Raw genomic sequence first — 18,499 nt, forward strand, 5'->3', positions numbered from 1 at the left:
ATTAAAGATTCAAGCAAATAACAAGGGGTGACTGAGCTTCTCCATTCATTTGTGGTCCTCAGGTCAGATAGAAAATACTTCTGAAAGAGGTGCTCATTTAAGTTCTTGATCTCCTTACAGGAATAAAAGGTTGCATAAGAGACCAATTTAAATTTCCCACTGTTTTCTTCTGGCATTAATCTGAAGCTGAAGCATCAAAATAAACTGATTTTATTAATCTCCAAATTTTGAAAAATATATCTGTAATGACATGATTCTACAAAGAGAATATGTCCAGGATGACAAGAAATTAAAAGACATGAAGAAGAACATTAAACACCCACACCCATACCCACACATGCACTCCTCCCCACCTAAAAACATAGAGGTCATCTCTTCTTGGGACAGATTCAGCCAAGCAGAGGGAAAGTGACACAACTTGGGATTTCCAGGATAGAAGAGACACTAAATTGTGATTGATGGATACTGCTAAACTGAGAAATGTCTTAGTTCAGAGAATGGGAGATAAAAATGCTTTTACTGTTGAGATGCTCTATGGTTTTGATGTGCAGGGATCTTTCTGTTTATTCTTTGCACTAGCTGATAATGAAAAATGTTGAAACCTTTTCGCTTATGTTTGTCTTATCTGGTGCTTGGGACTGAAGAAATTCTGCCTTACTTCAGCTGCTGCAAGGGGGATATTTTTGCCTGGAAAAGGGCTGATAAGATGCTTGTAAACTCATCCCGTTACTCCTGACCTTATAAAACTTCTAGACTGCAGTTTGGAGAAGAATAAAGCAATGGAGCCAGCAAGTCAGTGGGAATGTCTTGTTTTCATACTTGACAAAAATATATCATTGTCAAAATTTTTTACTTTCTTTTTGCCCTAGATAAACTTTGTGCTTTTTATCGGCATAATTGTGATACTTGTCCAGAAACTCCAGTCACCTGATATCGGAGGCAATGAATCCAGCATTTACTTGTAAGTACGAATAAAGCAGTAATCAATTTAAATTTCTAATATACACATAGGAAAAAAGACAAAGTCAAAAAGATGGCTCAGCTGAAGTAATTTGATTTTCAAAAAGAGTCACAGGATCTACTAAATTTATTTATTTGGTTGATTTTGACTTTTTTTTTTTTTAATCCAAAAACCACTAAAATGCATTTTAATGCCAGCTTTCACCTTTCTTTAAAAGGCCTAGAAAAAAAAGGATAAATACAAGATAAACCCAAACTTCTTTACAGGTCAGTTATCTGGAAGTTAATACACTGACCAGGCATAAATATTATTATACTCGTGGGATAGTCTGCTGTGCTTCATACGTTCCAGGGATACGGACCAAAGTTCATTGAAAGCAATGAGATTTGGTGAAAAGCTTTCATTAACTTTAGACTGAATTCTACTTTAAGAAGATCTCCTGAAGTTGCTTATGTTCATGTTTCCGGTAACCTTGAATGCATTCAACTTAAGCCAAACAATTCCCCCACGCAGCTAGAATTGCTTAAAAATGCACAACAAATCCTACAATTTTCCTTTAGAAGTTTTAAAACTTTCTTTGTGGTTTACATTTTTTTAAAGCTGACATCCTTTTTGTCATTAGAGGAGAGAGATCGGCTATTTGAGATAGTCATCATTTGAATTTTGAGTGCATGCAGTCATTCCCCATATGAAAATTATATAATCATTTTGAATAAATATGCTATGTGGCAGCACATTTGGTGTTTCCTTGGTTTTTCAGCCCAAACACCAAGCACCTTTGCTTTGCAATTTTTTTGTGAGCTCTAGTGATTTCTAGAACTCATAAACATAGGTAAGACTATTTGATTTAACACTGGATTACTGGTGAAAAAAGACAAGTCATGCAAAGCTTAAATAAAAGATTGCAGGGTAATGTAGGAGATCCTTCTTCTGTAGTACTTTTTTTTTTTAAATTACCCAGTGATCAGTTTCACCCTAAGTAACCACACCCATAGTATAATGATGTCATTCATCTAAATGACAATTTTCAGGGAAAAACATGTCCTCCAGCTGCCTATTTTTCTTCCCTTCTTTCCTATTGCCTTGTTTACATTTACATGAAATGATAATATTTTATGCCTGACTTTTTCATCTCTGTAGTCAGACATCCACTTATTGAAAGTACTGCTCTTGAAGTTTGCTCTGAATTGTGTTTCCACAGACAAAAATAATGCTTTAGATTCATTCTGCAGGTGGATGTTTCTCAGAATTAAAACTCAGGAGAAAGTGTAGTGAATAGGTTAACTGTATGCATGGTTTGCCAGGGCTTGCATGAAGACTTCCGCTGTATGTGCTGCTGGGAAGTCATCCACTGAATCTTAGATTGTAATTAACATCCAAGATGTGCAGAGCTAGTTCTGATTACGACCTGCTAAGTGCATGTTTGGTGTCTGCTGCACATCTCTCACATATGAAGCAAAGCATGCCGTAGACTCCAGTGATTTAACTAGACTATAAAACATCCTTGTCATTTTTGATCAATATGGTGACTGGGTTTTACTGATATTTTTCCTATGTGTATAGTTAGCCACCAAAATCAAAAGAAAACATCATATTTTCTGTTTCATTCGCTGCCATTATTTTTCATATTTTTTTGCAACTTTATAAGTGGGTGTGTATAAATTGATCTTGCATTTATATATGTGTTATGAAGTGGAGTGTTGTTTATCCAAACAGATTTGACAATAGAAAAATCACACAGAAATGATAAAAAGAAATGAAATGAATAAGTCTATGCAGATATACACCAGGCATACTCCATATTTGTGCACACATATCCTGTAAAAAGAGAGCTGTTATAAGGGAAAAAAAAAAGATAGATCATAGTATAGTTATGTCACCATATTGAAATCTATGTGGCATTTAGATTGTGGTCCATATTAAGCATTTTCCATGTCCTATTTTGCTGTTTCAAACTATTAAATGTCATCCCATCAGGCCAAATTCTCCATCCAGATCTTTATTCCACAACATATTTAGGTACTTTGCCTTTAATACATGAGATAGATCAGTTGTGATCGAGGGAGGATGTTTAGCCTGTTTCTGAAGGTAATATCACATGATATCTGCAGTAGTGATTGAGATTTACACTGGTATGAATCTTCCACTCTTTGGAATAACACTTTAGCCATGACTTCCATCATCAAAAAAGAAAATAAAAGACCCCACAAAAAATTAGCTATTGATTTTCGGTAGGATTTATTTTCTTCTTATATGTATGGTACAAGTTTATGTTCACGCCCTTTTAATGATTATTTTTGTCAGGAAAATCTACCTCCAGTTCTATTTTATAGACACTATGGTCATGGTTCTGCAAATCACTTAAGCCTGTATTTTCTTTCAAAAGCCTTGGGGATGTGCTTAAATGCAAAGATTAATTATATATTGTTACCACTGTGTAGTCATTATTAATAATTCCCACTACTGAAGTTAGCTGCGAGCTATGACAGGAACACAATAGAAAAGTGCACTACTGGGGAACTAATGTTTAATTAATACAATGTAGCCACTAGAAATTGTAAGACTTGCTTTAAAAAATTCCTAAACAATAATTTGTATAATTTGCAGCACAATAATGAGTGCTTTAGCCCCATAAAAAATCAAACTTTCTCTCTAAATATCCTTTCTGTTTATCATTATATGCAATAGTCTTTCCCTTTAGGCTGACAAAAACTTGGAAACATGTAGCTAATTCCTAACAATTTTCTGCAGTAGTCAAATGCTTTAGTGATTGTAAACTTCCATTTTATCAACTTGTATATTCAGTCATTCATTACCACGCTCATGCCTAGTCGATCTTTGTTCACACATTTAATTCCCCCTCCGAGCTGCCTACATGCTGCTGATCCCATTTCAGACTGAAAACATGTTCAGCTCAAAACATGTCAGATTCTGAGAGAACAATAACTCCATCCTTCTTTTACTGATGTTTTAGATAGAAACTCCTCCTTATGACTGAAATGATTGGGGGCTAGATTCATCAAAAATTTCTAAGCAGCTGAGGTAGGAATTGAAAAGGAAATAGAAGCCACCTTTTTTAATGTTCATTTTAATTTTATGATTTTTTGTTGTTTTGGTTTTTTTTCCGAGAATCTTAAGCAGCTTTCATACTTCCTCCCAGTAGTCATCATAATCATTATTTACTTTTTAGTATTAGGAGTGAACTGCCAAAGGCATAAAAAAGACATAACTTTGTTTCCTGAACCATGTTCTGGTTTCAGTGAATCTTGTGTCAGTACTGAATAATTCCACCAAATTAAGGATCAAACCAAAGCAAGTCCAGTAATACAAATGTAATAGATTTTTATTTGAGTGAGAAGTTCTGAGATCCTCAGGTGCTGGGGAAGCATAAAGTGATATCAATTGTATTCCTAGGGTAATTAAAACAACTATCTGCATAGTTCAGATAGGTTTCTTGCCCCATCTGGTGAATGAATTGCATAAACAATTGTAGTGTGCCATGGTCATGGACACGACATATGTAATCCTATAGTACAAATGACAATGTCTTGTATTTCTACCTGTATATTCAATCCAGTTAGATTTTACTTAATGTGCTTCAAAACAGAAAGCACTGCCTGATTTTTAGCAATCTCCAATTGCAGTTTGTAAATATTTTGTAGTAGTAGATTATTTAGGGACACTGTTACACCATATGCTGAAAGCTAAGTAGCACCACATCAGAAGTCTATGAATCCAATGTGCACTCACAGTTCTGGGGACTGGAAACACATTCACAACCCTACTACGGCTGGCTCAGCACATGGTGTGTCACATCAGGCCTGCATTATTTGCATGGATTTTCATACATGAGTCCCTCATCTGGAATTTTAGGACACAGATAATAAATTGATCTGGCAAGGCTACACTGTTTTTCCCATGAGAAATCCAGCCAATAGTATGTAACATGGTATGTCAGAATCTGCTTTCACGCATCCTGGTTTTGGTCAAGCTGTTGAAGAGAGAGTACGTTCACCCCCCAAGAAAGCCATATTCCTATAGAATTGCCTACAAAAAGCTTAAATCCATGCTATTATTTTCATGAGCATTGTTGCATTGCTGAAAGAGTATAGACAGAAGATCATCTAACAGTATCACTACCATAAACCACTACAGTAATTAAGTAGGTATGCATGACCTAGATGCATGCTGGAATAACCCTTAAGATTAAAAAGGCCCACACATTTCCATCAGGTCTTTGCTTATTCATTCATTTTCGAGGATCAAACACATTTAAATCACAAAGCTTTTTTTTTTTTTATTTCTAGTTTATCATGAATAGTATAATTTGGGAGGGGGAAGCTTGTTTCTGCTTTTGCTTTAACAGATTCTTCATAAATTTGGTATCATATGTTGAAAACTCAATGAAAAGAAAATAAACCCCACATATATCTAGCTAATTCAGGTCTACGTCATTCCTCCAATCAGCATCTTGCTGGAAAGAAGGGAGAAACATGGCATATATCATAGGTAGGTATGATTTTACATATGGTGCAACCTAGAGGGTTAGGGCAGGAGAATCGATGTTGTAACACAAATGTTTTGGTAAACAACACTCCTCTACAGTTCACCTACAAAATCACTGGACACTCAATGATTCATTCTGCTACCGCTTTGTCTTGCTGCAAGTGCTCAGACTGCCAGCCTTAATAATTATTGACAAGGTCTTCGTGCCAAAAGTCTCATTTTTGACAAGAAAATGGAACAAGTTTGATGAATGGTATATCTTTAGCATGGCACTTTAATTTCTTAACCCCAGGTACTATCACTTGAGCTCTGGAATGCCCACTAACCCAGCAAAGAAAGGAACTCATGTCTCTGGGCTAATCCTTTTCTATCACAAGAAAATACAATGGAAAACATAGACGATGATCATTTGGTGTCATTGCATGATCAGCAAGGACCTAGTTCTCATTTCTAAGAAGTGCTAGGAGAGTAGATGTTTGCTACTTTGATTGACACTACTTCTTGACGGATTTATTTAATGCTCTAGAGAAAATGTTCTTATTCACAACTACTATACTTTTCTTTTACATTTCCCAAGACAAATTATTATTTTGGGTGTTGGCTTGAGGGTTTTTTGGTTTCTCTTTTGGTTTTTTTTTGGGTGGGTATTAATTTGTGCCAAATCTTTTCAGGTAGGGATTGGAAAAAAATTGAGTATATTCCTTAGGAACATAAATTCATGTAGGCTATGTACCATAATTAGCAAGAATATAATTACACAGTGATTTATTTATTTTCAGATAAAGTAACTGAAACCCCTATTCTACTTTGATTATCTATCTATAGATTTGCTGTGGTCTCAACTACTGCCAAAGAGCACAGAGTATTTAGTGTGTTTGTAACGTTCCTGTGAGCTGTTATTCCTGTTGAACAGCTGAGGGTATGATGCACAAAGGGGGTTACTCAAAATCCCCCCCAGCGCCTGTGGCAGGTAGAGGAACATGAACATACGTCTTTGGTTGTCAAATCTAGCTTCCTAACCTAAACGCTGTCCTTTCATCTGGTATGCACCTTTTACATTCTTACAGTGATGATGGGACTAGACCTAAAACTATGTCCACCTTGAAAGTGGTTTTGTTATTTTGTTGGCCACTTGCCAGAGGGATATTCCAGAAGAGCAAATCAATATTTTTAAAGGAAATTCCATTGATTTCCAATGATATACAAGCATTTTACTGGAGCTTTGACAGGCTCCGATTTTGAAATCATTGATCACAAAACTTGTTTCTTGTGGTTACAAGATCATCTGTGATGAATGTAATGTTAAAAAGTTCTCTGCTTCTGTTTTTCTGAAATCCTTAGAAGGTGGTTAAAGTGCATGTCCATTGTGCCTTGGCCTGCACGGGTGATGTCTGTATGATGGAGGCTGACTCCTGTTTTTTTCTGTTTTGAAGTAGTAATGAAAAATAGGATGACTTTGTCTTTAAACACTATTTGTGCACATTGCTGTAAGGTATTTTTATGGGCAATTTTATGTTTTCAATGGATATATGGACAGAGGAAAGGATACAACACTGATTTAGGTGGTTGATGAACTAGCTGACTTTTTGGAAATCTGCCTGTTTCCTGCTTAACAATTCTCTAATGGTGACTTCAAATTTTCACTTGACTCCATGACTCTGTGGAAGCCTTAGAGAGTGAGATTGTGTCCTAAATGAGCAAAGCACAGACTTTTTTCCCCATCTGTTACAAGAGCAAGCCACGAACTGGAAAAGGGCATGTTTGCATTAAATGAGAAGCCACTAATAGATGGTCCTTCTTTAGAAAGATCAAGGAGGTGTATAGGTTAGTGAGGGAGAGAACAATGCCATGTTATATTCAACAGTGTGGCTGTCTTTATAGAAATGTTCTTTCCATTTTTTTAAGAAGAAACTGTAATGCAAAGCTTGATGCACTCTTGACAGTTCTGTCAAGGGTTGGATTAACCCAAACAGCCTTGTTTCCAAGGAGGTTTAGGCACTAAAAAAAGCTAAATAATGTCTTATGAATTCCCATTGAAATGTTACTAACATATACCTGGATATTTCAGACCTAAATGTCTTTCAAAGCCAGCACCTAAAACATTGTGGCTTGATTGCTATAACAGGTATGGAACAACACTCATAACATCTGAAAGCTCAAGCCAGAGTGATTTATATATGTTTATGTCTGTGCTTGTGTACCTGTGTAAATATAGCTTTTTTGCCTACATGTACTGTCTGAAATGCTATATATATCTAAAATTGTTCTAGCATTGCTTTTTAAAGGACCACAAATACTTTAGCAATGTGCACAATATAAAGCTTCTTCCTTTAATGTGAAACTGACTACACTTAACTAAATTCTCTGTAATATTATAACTTTTACCACACATTCAAGCTTATTGATTAGCAAAAATAAGATAGCCTTCCTAAAGAAAATGGGGTACAGACCTCAAATCTGTTCCTAAAGTCACTGTACTTCATCTAAGTGAATAACCTAATTTTGATCTGTATTAATAAACTTCAGTTGTCATGGAGCTCAGCAGGACATAGAACGTCCAGTGCCCAAGGCCATGCATCTTTACGAATTACCCATGGATTTAGGTGCAGTGTTGTATCCTCTGTCAGGGTAGCTTACTTACTGGAAAGATAACGGTTTTGGAGATTCAAGTAATTTTTCAGAAACCTCAAACTGAGGGCCAACTTGGGAGCACCCAAATTAGACCATTCTGGCTGGTTTCCCTTTCCCTCCCACATTGCTCACAGCTAAGTTTGTTGTTTTGAATGCATTGTTAGGCTGAAAGGGATAGATCTGGAATTTTATTTGTCCCCAAATCAGTTTGCACCTTTGTTTCTTTGAGTCGATTACTTAGTGTAAAGATAAACGTGGAGTTGAAGCAACTGGTCATGCAGCAGTTGTTGCGAGACTGCAGACAATGGGGAATAATTCTGACATCTCTGATCTTGAACGTGCTTTCAACTTACATCAAAGCTTGATGCACACCAGCATCCATGATCTTCCATTTACTTTTTGCTACCATTCACATTTTTGCCTCTACCATATGAAAACAAAAGGAGTTTAATTTTCCCTCAGTGTCTCTGCTTCTCCTTGCCATTGATTTCTTGTGTCTCACTTCAGCAACTAACATGCTTCACATCCAGTGGTTTTAGTTTTACGTCTGAAGAATTATTAGGATGTACTCCAAGCAAGTACATAGTCCTTAGAGCCCGAGGTATGGAAGGAGCAAGAAAGATGGTGCTGTTGCAGTACAGAAGGTTTTTTGATCTGGAAGGGTGAACTTCTCGTGAGGCTCTTGTAACTAACGCTGTGCTTAAAGCAACTGTGTGATGCAAACTGGGTAATTGGTTAATTGCCCAGGAACAAATTCTTCCTGCCTTGGAGAGTACAAGTACACTCAAGGGCCACCATGTTACAATGGCTTAATATTGAATTAAGTCTCAGTGAAGTTGGTTTAAACAAATGTATACTACCTCAAGACTGGACCAACCCAAAGTTGTGCATATGGCTCACATCACAGTCTTACAACCACATTTGCTCTGCACCTGTATCATTACTGAGAGATTTCCAAACTGTAATTCCTCTTATATATTTCCAGTGAAAACACTGGAGTTGTTCAGCTGATTAAATGTCTGCAAGCCCAGGCCGTTTCAACAAAGGCAGCATTCTCTTTTTTCATTAAGGAGGGTTATAGAGATCGGTTGAAACTTGGATCATTGTCTGCAGGGGTATCGTATAACATGTAAGGCAGGTGAGGCAAAACAACATAAATGAAGCTTCGGTTATTATATAAACTTAGTGTAGCTATACTGATGCTGAGGTCTACCAGCTGACAGGACTAAGACCTGTCTATAATTCTTAAAAATCAACTTCTTGTGCATACTGTAACAATAAATACTCTGTAGGTTTTGCTCATTTGTTTGTTTTAAGGACAATGAGCTAATCGCATTCTCAGATATTTTATGTCTGGATTTGGACATGCATATTCTTCATTTCAAACAGTAAATCTATATCAGAACCATTTAAGAATCTCATTTGGTGTGGCACATTTTTCTCACTAAACGTGCTATTGTCTTCTACACTACAGTTATGTTACTGCACCTCCATCAGAATTATTCCATAATGCATGACATTAGTCCATGCTCTGGAGCCAGTGAGAATAATCTAGTTTGTTAAAATAGGATCTCCAGAGTTAATACAGAGGAAGGATCAGAACATGTAACCTTGAAGCTACAGTTCATTTAAAGACTGGTTTTGATTCTGCTCTCCACTAACATCTCTCTTCTCTAGAGCACAGCTAAATATTAAGCTTTATCACTTCATTATTTGATCTCTGATGGCTTTCCCCATTCTTGTATGTCCACCCTATAGAAGTTAGCAAAGCCAAGAATGAACGGTGTAGAGATGATTTTTGGCTCTCTTTGACCATTCTGTTACTTCTTCAAGCCTCAGTTCTGCACAAAGGTCAGAATTATTGGACAAAACTTCCAGCTCAAATCCACATTTGTTAAACGTTCATTTTCAGCCTCAGCTATAGTCTGCAAGCAGTAATCCAGCTTCAGCTTCTGGAGAAGTGATAGTGGTTTCCTCACAGACATACTGTTTCTGTGTCAAATTATTGTTGTAATTACCATGCTAGCTTTCAGTTACAATAGATTATATCTAACTTTTGTGGAATTAAAAATACACTCATGTAAAGTGTATAGAGGACATTGACTGTTCTCTATAGTGTGGGAGCTTTGAAATCCATAGAAGACCCTCATGAAGTTTCCTACATACGTCCTAGTGTTTAGCTTGAAGTTCATTGACTTTACGAGTATATAGATGCAAAAAATGCAAATCTTCGTTATGTTCCTCCAAATCTCTGGGGAAAAAAAAAAAACAAAACAGCAATCCACTGAGCTGTGTAAGACACATCTACTCAAAACAGCAAAGAGAAAAAAGCTGACCTCTCACATGTTAAACCAATGCAAGAGTCCTAAAAGTTAGAGACCGAAAGTCAGATGAAAGAAAACTGCTACCACCCATTAAAGTAAATTGATTTTAATGTGTTTTGGACAAGGGCTGTAAAGGAGACCTCACACTTTCTCTTTTTTTTCCAACTTGTTTTCAGATTATTCCCAGGTGTCAGAAGATGATCCTGAAATACCTCAGACCCCTTAGAGAGGTCAGGGGAAGGTGGTCTTTGTTTGGTGCTGTTAGCAGTAAAAAGTAGAGCTATAGGTAACAAGACTAAGACTTTGACAAAAAGTGACTAGATTAAGACTTTTGGACTCGTTTTCAATTGAAGAGTAGAGAAACAGAGTTGCCTTTTCTTATGAAGAGCACAACAATGGTTGTACTTTTAGCAAAGCAGCATGGGATTCACCTGATTTAATAAGATAATCATGCTGGGCTCTTTCCACAGTCAGTAGAGATCTACCCAGTCCCGAGAATAAAATCCTTGGTACAAGTTATTTCATTCTAAACAAGATGTTTAAAATAGGTCAGATAAATCTCACTTTATGGCCTGTTTCTCACCACTTACTGCAAAGCTAGCATGGGTTGACAAGGCATACACCTATATTGTAAACTTCAAAAATTAGATGAGATGGAACTAAATACCGACTTTGCTGAGAAGCACCCATGCTTATTCTGTGTCTGGATGAGAGGAGTGAATGAGTCTACTTGCACACATTGGAGGAGGGGCTGCAGTCATTCTGGCAGGATGGAACTGTAGTCTGTTTTCTGCTCACAGAACGAGTTCAGTTTTCTAAACTGTTTATATCTCATCTGTAAGTCCAGGGTTTTTGTAAATGTAGTGGGTGTTTTGGCCAGAAAACAAGTCTAGCTTCAGGAAATGCTTAGCTATCGAGTAGGAAGGAAAAGAAATCCCCCAACCTATAACAATATCAGCTGTAGGTAAGTAGGCGTGTAGCATAAATAATAGATGGTATGGCTCAATTTTTCAATTTTTTTCTCTCTCTCCCATACAATCTTTCTACTTTTACTTTGGTTAACTTTTTACTGTATTTTCAGTACTTTATTTCATTGATTTGTTTATACATTCCTTCTCCTCCTACTACATGGTTGCCAATCCTATTTGTAGCGAGGTTACATAGGATTACTTGAGCAGGGTGCAGAAAGATTCTTAATGAGGCACAGTTTTAATTTGCATGAATCAAATTCTGCCTTTATTGTGTTTCCCAAAGGATTTCCCTTCAGCGTATTTAGAGACAACCCACAAACCTGTCATTTCCTGTGTGCTACTAGTGACCTAAACCCGGAACCCTGATCTTTTTCATTATGGATCTACATGGCCTTGGTAATAGAGCATAACTTCCTTCCCCTGAATCAGCATGCTCATTTTACTTCTCTTAAGCGCCTCTGAGAAACCTACAAAGTCTTTAGAATTGAATTGCGAACTACCTTTGCCTCAAATTTGTGTACTCTCTCATTTGCATTAACTTGCCGGATGTCAAGGTGTTCAGTCTGACGAGATGGTCTTCAGCCACATCATACATCACTCATTTAATCCTGGGAATGTTTAACTTTTTCTTTCCCCTTCCACCCTAGCACCCTCCCTCTTCCTCCCAGATGCAGCTGCAGTCCATGCACAGGACACATGCGGTGAGACTCAGCTTGTTTGCCTTTAGCTGTCTAAAGTCTCGTATTTAAACTAAGCAGTCTAGTCATCGTCTATGGTCAAACTGAGAGACCAAGGCACCTCCGTAAGACAATGCATCCCGTATGTCTCAGACGCCTCTGTTACACAGGTCAGCTCAGCCTCTGGAAGTGCCTGTTTCTTTCCATGATTGCCTGAGTTAAAGGTGGTAGTTCAGTTTAAATTTGTCTTAGATACATATAGTTAGATGTGACCAATTCCATTCTGTGTGTGCCTACAGATGTCTGAGGATCCTTCCCTAATTAATGTAATGTTTTGACATCCATAATCTTAGTTACATTAATTTTGTTTTATTTGGCTATTTTTTCCTCCTTCCCATTTCTTTCTGGTTCCTGCCTCCTCTGTCTCTTCTCTCTTTCTCCCTTTCCTTCCACCAATGCTTCTATTTTGATAATAAATAGATGAATAGAGAAAGGTAAAAAAAAAAATGGAGGAAAAAAAAGGGAAGAAAACTCTCAATTGTGTACTCTAAAAATTTTGGGTCCCTTTACAATATTTAACATCAGAGAGATGATTCTACCTAAATTAGATAGGATGGCACAAAAAATGCTAACAGCACTAAAATATTAATGTTTTCCTAAGAAGTGCTAGCAAAGTTTTCCATCACAAGCCCACATGTAAATGTCCCCTCATTGGGTGGGGAGCAGTAGTTAACTCTTAGATACTATTTTCAAAATAAAGTCTGTCTTTTTTGATAATTCTAGCAAATATCAAGTGCTGTCACGTTAGTTCTATTCACTGGAAAAACCTATAATGAAAATCAATCCCTGCCAAATAAAATAGGGCATAAGCAGTAAAGGAAACATGGGTGGGGATTTTTTTTCCAGATTACCATGGCAACATTAAACATGTCATTGAAGAACACAGTCTCTTACAACACTGCATGATTAAGAGTTTTCAAAGTGATTATTGATTTTTAGATGTTTCATTTTCAGGTTATGTACCTCAAAATGCCTTCATAAGCACTGCTTTTCAACACATGCTGAGCAGCATGTGGTAAAAATTGGTCTGATAAAATGTGTTTCAGATCAGGTGATCAAAAACTGAGTGAGACACTCAAAATCCATAGTCACTTCTGAAAGCCTCAGCCATAGTAAAAAGGAGCTCTCTCTAAAATTTCCCTCCTTGTTTTTGATCAGTCGTAGCTGACAATGCACAACTCAGCCCTGTGAAGAACAGAGGTGGTGCAAAATTTTATCGCAAAAGTGATACTGGAAAAGGAACAGTCATTTTCATATTTACTTCCTTAGCATCATCCAAGAAATGAGATTCATTTTGCAAGTTGAAACATGATCACTATTTCTATTTTCTGGATGCATGCATGCCACAATACTGTATTCTTTCCAGCTTTTATGCTATAATCTTTAATAACAATGCAGCTGTCAGGTTTTGATTACCCAAAAGGAAACAAAACAAACCAAAACAAAACTCTAGTAAATGGGATTGGCTTAAAGGAGTTAACAGTAGGGAGAAATTTAACCTGTTTTCAATTTATTCTGTTTTACTGTTCAGCTTATAAAATGCATCTTCCATCTATGGCTAGGTGAACACAAATCATAGACTGTGCATATTAGCAGAGCAACAGAAAAAGAGTTTGATTTCTTTGAATAAAGTTGTATGTTTGCCCTGTAAGCAATTGCTTGAAAAAATCATCACATTATGCTTTATAGTCAGCGGAGATTTAGTTAGGGTAGTCAGTGGTGTTTGGTGTGCTGTTCATCCCATCCCAAAGTGGACATCTAAAATAGGCCAGATATACCCTGACCAATAAATGTATATTTCTCTCTTGGCTACTTATTCTCTCTGTTGATTCTCAAGAGACCCAGGATGTCCAATTTACTTCTTTACTGTAAATATCCAACCTTCCCTGTGGTGAATCCCACCAAAACAACCATGTGTTGAAAACAAAACAAACCAAAAAATCTCCCCTTGAAAGTCAACAAGAAATTACTGTTTCCAGTTCTCATGTTTTTCAGCCTACCATAAGAGATACAAAATCTCTGTCCCTCAGATCCCTCAAAATGCCTTCCCATGTTTTTTCAGATTAGCCTTCTTGACAGCTGATCTGAATTAGCCTCTCTTTAGCTAGTTGTAAATGTAAACATCCCATTCTCCGTAGCAGCTCTTTCTAGAATACAGCATGTAGAGATCATGGTCCTGGTCCATAGTATATATGCCTGCTGCTTTTATGACCACACCTGTCTTAGTGTGTGTGACAAAAAATAAACGATACCTCTGAATTACCAGTCAGACATGCAGTTTCCATACTGAACTCCCCTCCCCATGCATCAAGGAAATTAGGCGAAAAAATGCTTTGATGTCCTTACTAGTACTCTTCACTAAAAAGAAGAGATCCACACTACCTTAGGTACTTACACATGAAAATGAGGAACATCTGATCCAACTTCCTCTTAGATTAATCTCCATCCTACAAGTTTATGTTACTATTTAATTGTTCTCCACAAGTGTGCAGTCAACTTTCATTTAAAATATTGTTCTGTTACCCTCTGTACAATACCAGACTACAAAGGTCATGTGTATTTTGGATGCGTAACGCAGCCTGCCTGCCTCCAGGTTGTTCGATCTTTGGTTTGTCTGTGAATCAACACATCACAATTGCCAGCAACAGCTAGTGCATTTTAATTTTTTTGTTTATTTTTGCTTCAGTCAAGCAGCTGGTTTGTGCTGTAATTCATTTTGTCATGTCCGCTTTCCATCTTTGTGACGTGTCTCATGAAATGTGTTGAAAGTGACCTACCTTGGCCTGTTCACAATATGCTGAAAAAAATGCTAATCTTGTCATATTTAGCAGCTGCGTTCAGAAATGCTACTGTAAGCCTAAGAGGGCTAACCAGCACTCTTGCAAGATGTCAGAACTATCAACCATTACCCTGTAAGTGTACGCAATCCTGTGACATTACTGTGTTTGTATGACGCATGTTGCAAGTAAATGAATGGATATTAGCAGAGGGGTAGTAACCAGAGAGCAAACATTCATTTAGTTCTTGTTGCATGTAGAATTTTTTGTTGTTGTTCTGTGCTTTTGCTGATGCACCATGATCAAGGATTTTAAGGTTTGTTTTTTTTTTTAATTTTGTAATTATCACTGATGCTATTTATGGTTTTGGGTAGTGTCTGTATAGGAATTATTAATAGTTACTCTTTATTATACAGCAAAGAGCTGAGCACTGATCATACTGAGAGTAAATGTTTCACCTGAAAATTTGTTAGAACAACAGGGGCAGGGCAGGATTGAGTGAATCAAACTCTCAGCTGGTGTAAAAAAATCTTATGTCCGTTGAACTGAGTGAAGTTGTGTTAGTATGCACCCAGGGGTGAGGAAAGGTTAAGGTTAACCTAATATAAAAATATTATGTGTCTAGTCAGAATTCTTTGTCAAAGATTTGCTTATGGAGAGTGAGGCATCTAGAAAAGTGAATAAATGCCATTTAGCCTAGAGACATGTGAATTAATCACTTTTTCTCATAGTGCACCTCACTCTCTGTTACTTGTACAAGAAGCCCATGGGATTTGTTTAGATGAGGTGTACCTTTCAGAAATCTATTATACAATATGTTTCCTGATGAACTTTCACCTGAATTTCACAGCAGTCTCATGAGTGCAAATCAACACTCTGAGAGATGTCCTGCTACACAGATCCAATAGTTCAGCATTTTGGTGAAGAATGCTTTATAGTTACTTTTGGCACCATTAAGGAAAAAAGGTTGTTTTGTAACTTATAGCTGCATGTTTTGTTATGTTTGTTAGCTAGAAAAAAAAATTAAAACATGAAAATACATTTTCTCTGTGATTTTACATCTCCTCAAGGTATTTAAGACATAGACCAATGAAGATGCTCAAAAGATTCAGTCAACAGACTGACATTGTGCAAAAGCAGATAGAGGAAACAGAATAAAAGAACAGTCAGCAGATCCATATTTACATTGAGAGAAGCTTGAAGTCTAAGAACAGTTAGGTAAAACTAGGACCTACATTTAGGAGGAGATAGTTTGAAATATGAAGTTCACTACTTAATCTACAACCTGATGCAGCATAGACTTTATGTTGGGCCTTTGGAGAGAAACAAATTTTGCACTAAGTAAGTGCAGTGTTTCAGAAAGATGGCAGACTGACAGCTCTCTAAGGTGAAATCCTCTACCTAGTCAATGGCAAGAAGAGTTCAGCCTAAACAGGAGTCCAGAAAAACTCTGTACACTTCCAATAAATGTAATTAAACCTTATTTTTTATGTTAAAATATGAAACTCTTAGCTTCCACTGCTTTTCAAGTCCTTAGTCTGAAGATATGATTTCTGCATGGGAAAATTAAAAAGCTGTAATCAATTACTGTGTTTAGGTGTTACCCGAAGTCTTTGAAAGTGCTCCTACAGACCTAATTAAGCTTTTGGAAAAGACATGTATCTGTCAGGGAGATTACCGAGGTTCCTGAAAGTTACGTGTTAACTATGTTTAGCATCCTTTTGATAAAATAGAAACTTTGGTTTATTAAACATGAGCTATATTAAGCATTTCATCACTAATGACATCCTGTATCTTCATGGTTTGCTCTTTATCCCTCTATTTGAAATATAGTCATAATTATTTTTTGTACATATTCGTCACTGAGGTATGACCAGAGATGGGATTCCTCTAATCAAAACTTTACAAGCCTACAGTGCAGCAATTTATACGACAAACTCAGTCCAGATTCTCTTTGTAGTCAATGGAGAGGCTTAGGATGTGATAAGGCTTTCTTTAGGGACAGATGATTCGTCCTTGTGCGTAAGTGCTCTTCATTGACAATAAAGGGAATGCAGGTGTGGAATTAATTTAACTAAACATAGAGGTCATCATTGCAGATATCTCATAGCTTTATGCTAGTCAATATATACATCAATAGATATATTCAGTAAAACCCCCATGGGGTTTACAACAGGAGTCACCTCTTAAAGAGGCATCTATAGCAGGCAAGAACTATGCCTTAAAAGTGCATTTTTCTCTGCATTGGCTTTAGAGACATTATATTAATAATTTCAATATAGATATTTACAGTATGTATGTCCAAACCTTGGTGACATAAATGTTGTTCTACATGACTACCACAGACCTTGACGTCTTCACTGCAAAAGTTTATATTTCATGAATTTAATTTCATTTAAGACTCAACATTTAAACTGAAGAATTCTCTTACTTTGAAGAGGCACGCCTAAAGAGCAAACCAACAACTGCGTAGTCTTTCTTCAAAGGCTATGGTTTGAAGATCTTTTGCTTCTTTTGACAGTCTGTGATACTTGGTCTTAAAAAAGTTGAGTGGTAAGAACCTGTAAGACCAAGGCAACAAACTCTTTGCCAGAGTAAAAGTTATTCTGTATTTTATCCTTACCTTAATAGCACACAGTGTCATCTGTCAAATCTTATGTAAGTTACAATGGCTTTTTTGAGCTACATGACTTTGCAATTAGTCTAACAGAAGCAGCTACAGTCCCAGCAGAAATGGCACAAGACACGTCTTCAGCGCAGTGCAGATACCTGGAACTGATGTGAGACTATGCTCTAAGCTACGGTTTTCACCTCTCTCTCAGAGACAAAGAAAAAGAATGAAAACCACAAATTTCCTTATGCAATTGCTTCTGGAGCTTCAGGCCGCCTCATGTTGAGGACCCATGTTTTCTGACCGCCTCCTTCATTCATTCCAAATGGCATCATCACATACCCAGCTCAGCAGTTCTTACAGTTGTATCTGCAGGTTCTGAATCCAGAGATATATCTGTTACAACTCATTCACAGAAGCTGGAAGAACCTATTTAGACCATTGAGAACCCATTGGTCCTTGTTGTCTATTGCACAGTTGCTCAATTTTTTTTTTTCATCTGATGTACAGTTACTCTGTTTGTTTAGATCACAGCATTAATTTGTCTTCCAGAAACCTGTTTTAAAATGTGGAATGGGAACGCACTGGAACATTCAGTAGAAATTACTGTAAATTCTACTCAGCAATACAATGTGATGTGCATTTTCATTTCCAAGTCATGCCCGGTTATGTCCCATGTAATATCCATAGACACTTCAGCAGTCTCCTTAATAAGTGTGGATGTGCAATGGAAAAATAAAGACATGGTTCCTTCAGATACTGGTCAAAGTTAGACAACCTTTCTACTTTCTATTCCTTTTACTATAAAGACGTCTTTTCACAATTCAATAGAGGAGTGAGGAAAAACAGAGGACACCATTACCTGTGTCTTTTTAGACTAGCGCTTTATGGAAAGGCCACATTCATAGCCAAACTGTTGGAGAAAATCTTATGTTTAAACTGTTCTTGAGGAAAATAACAGCTGAAAAATAGAATGTCAGC

The 18,499-nt window shown here is 36.9% G+C and overlaps 1 protein-coding gene across 10 annotated transcripts in view; it reads left to right on the top strand.

Annotated features, from left to right (window-relative positions):
* ADCYAP1R1 (ADCYAP receptor type I) overlaps positions 1-18,499 on the top strand; it is a 153,589-nt gene that overhangs the window by 118,381 nt on the left and 16,709 nt on the right. For 3 of the 10 annotated variants that reach the window (XR_015698713.1, XM_087731382.1, XM_087731406.1), the window contains exons 13-15: positions 870-961; positions 12,041-12,094; positions 14,959-15,042. Coding sequence is in view for 9 of the 10 variants with exons in the window: in XM_087731382.1 (XP_087587508.1) it covers positions 870-961; positions 12,041-12,094; positions 14,959-15,042 (230 nt within the window). In the remaining variant the exon portion in view is untranslated. The remainder of the gene's footprint in view (positions 1-869; positions 962-12,040; positions 12,095-14,958; positions 15,043-18,499) is intronic. The other 7 variants (XM_087731410.1, XM_087731428.1, XM_087731421.1 and 4 more) reach the window with 4 other exon arrangements.

The sequence above is a fragment of the Nipponia nippon genome, unplaced genomic scaffold (assembly GCF_047370975.1).
Source record: "Nipponia nippon isolate SJK-2023a ecotype South Korea unplaced genomic scaffold, ASM4737097v1 scaffold_1, whole genome shotgun sequence".
Taxonomy (NCBI): Eukaryota; Metazoa; Chordata; class Aves; order Pelecaniformes; family Threskiornithidae; genus Nipponia; species Nipponia nippon.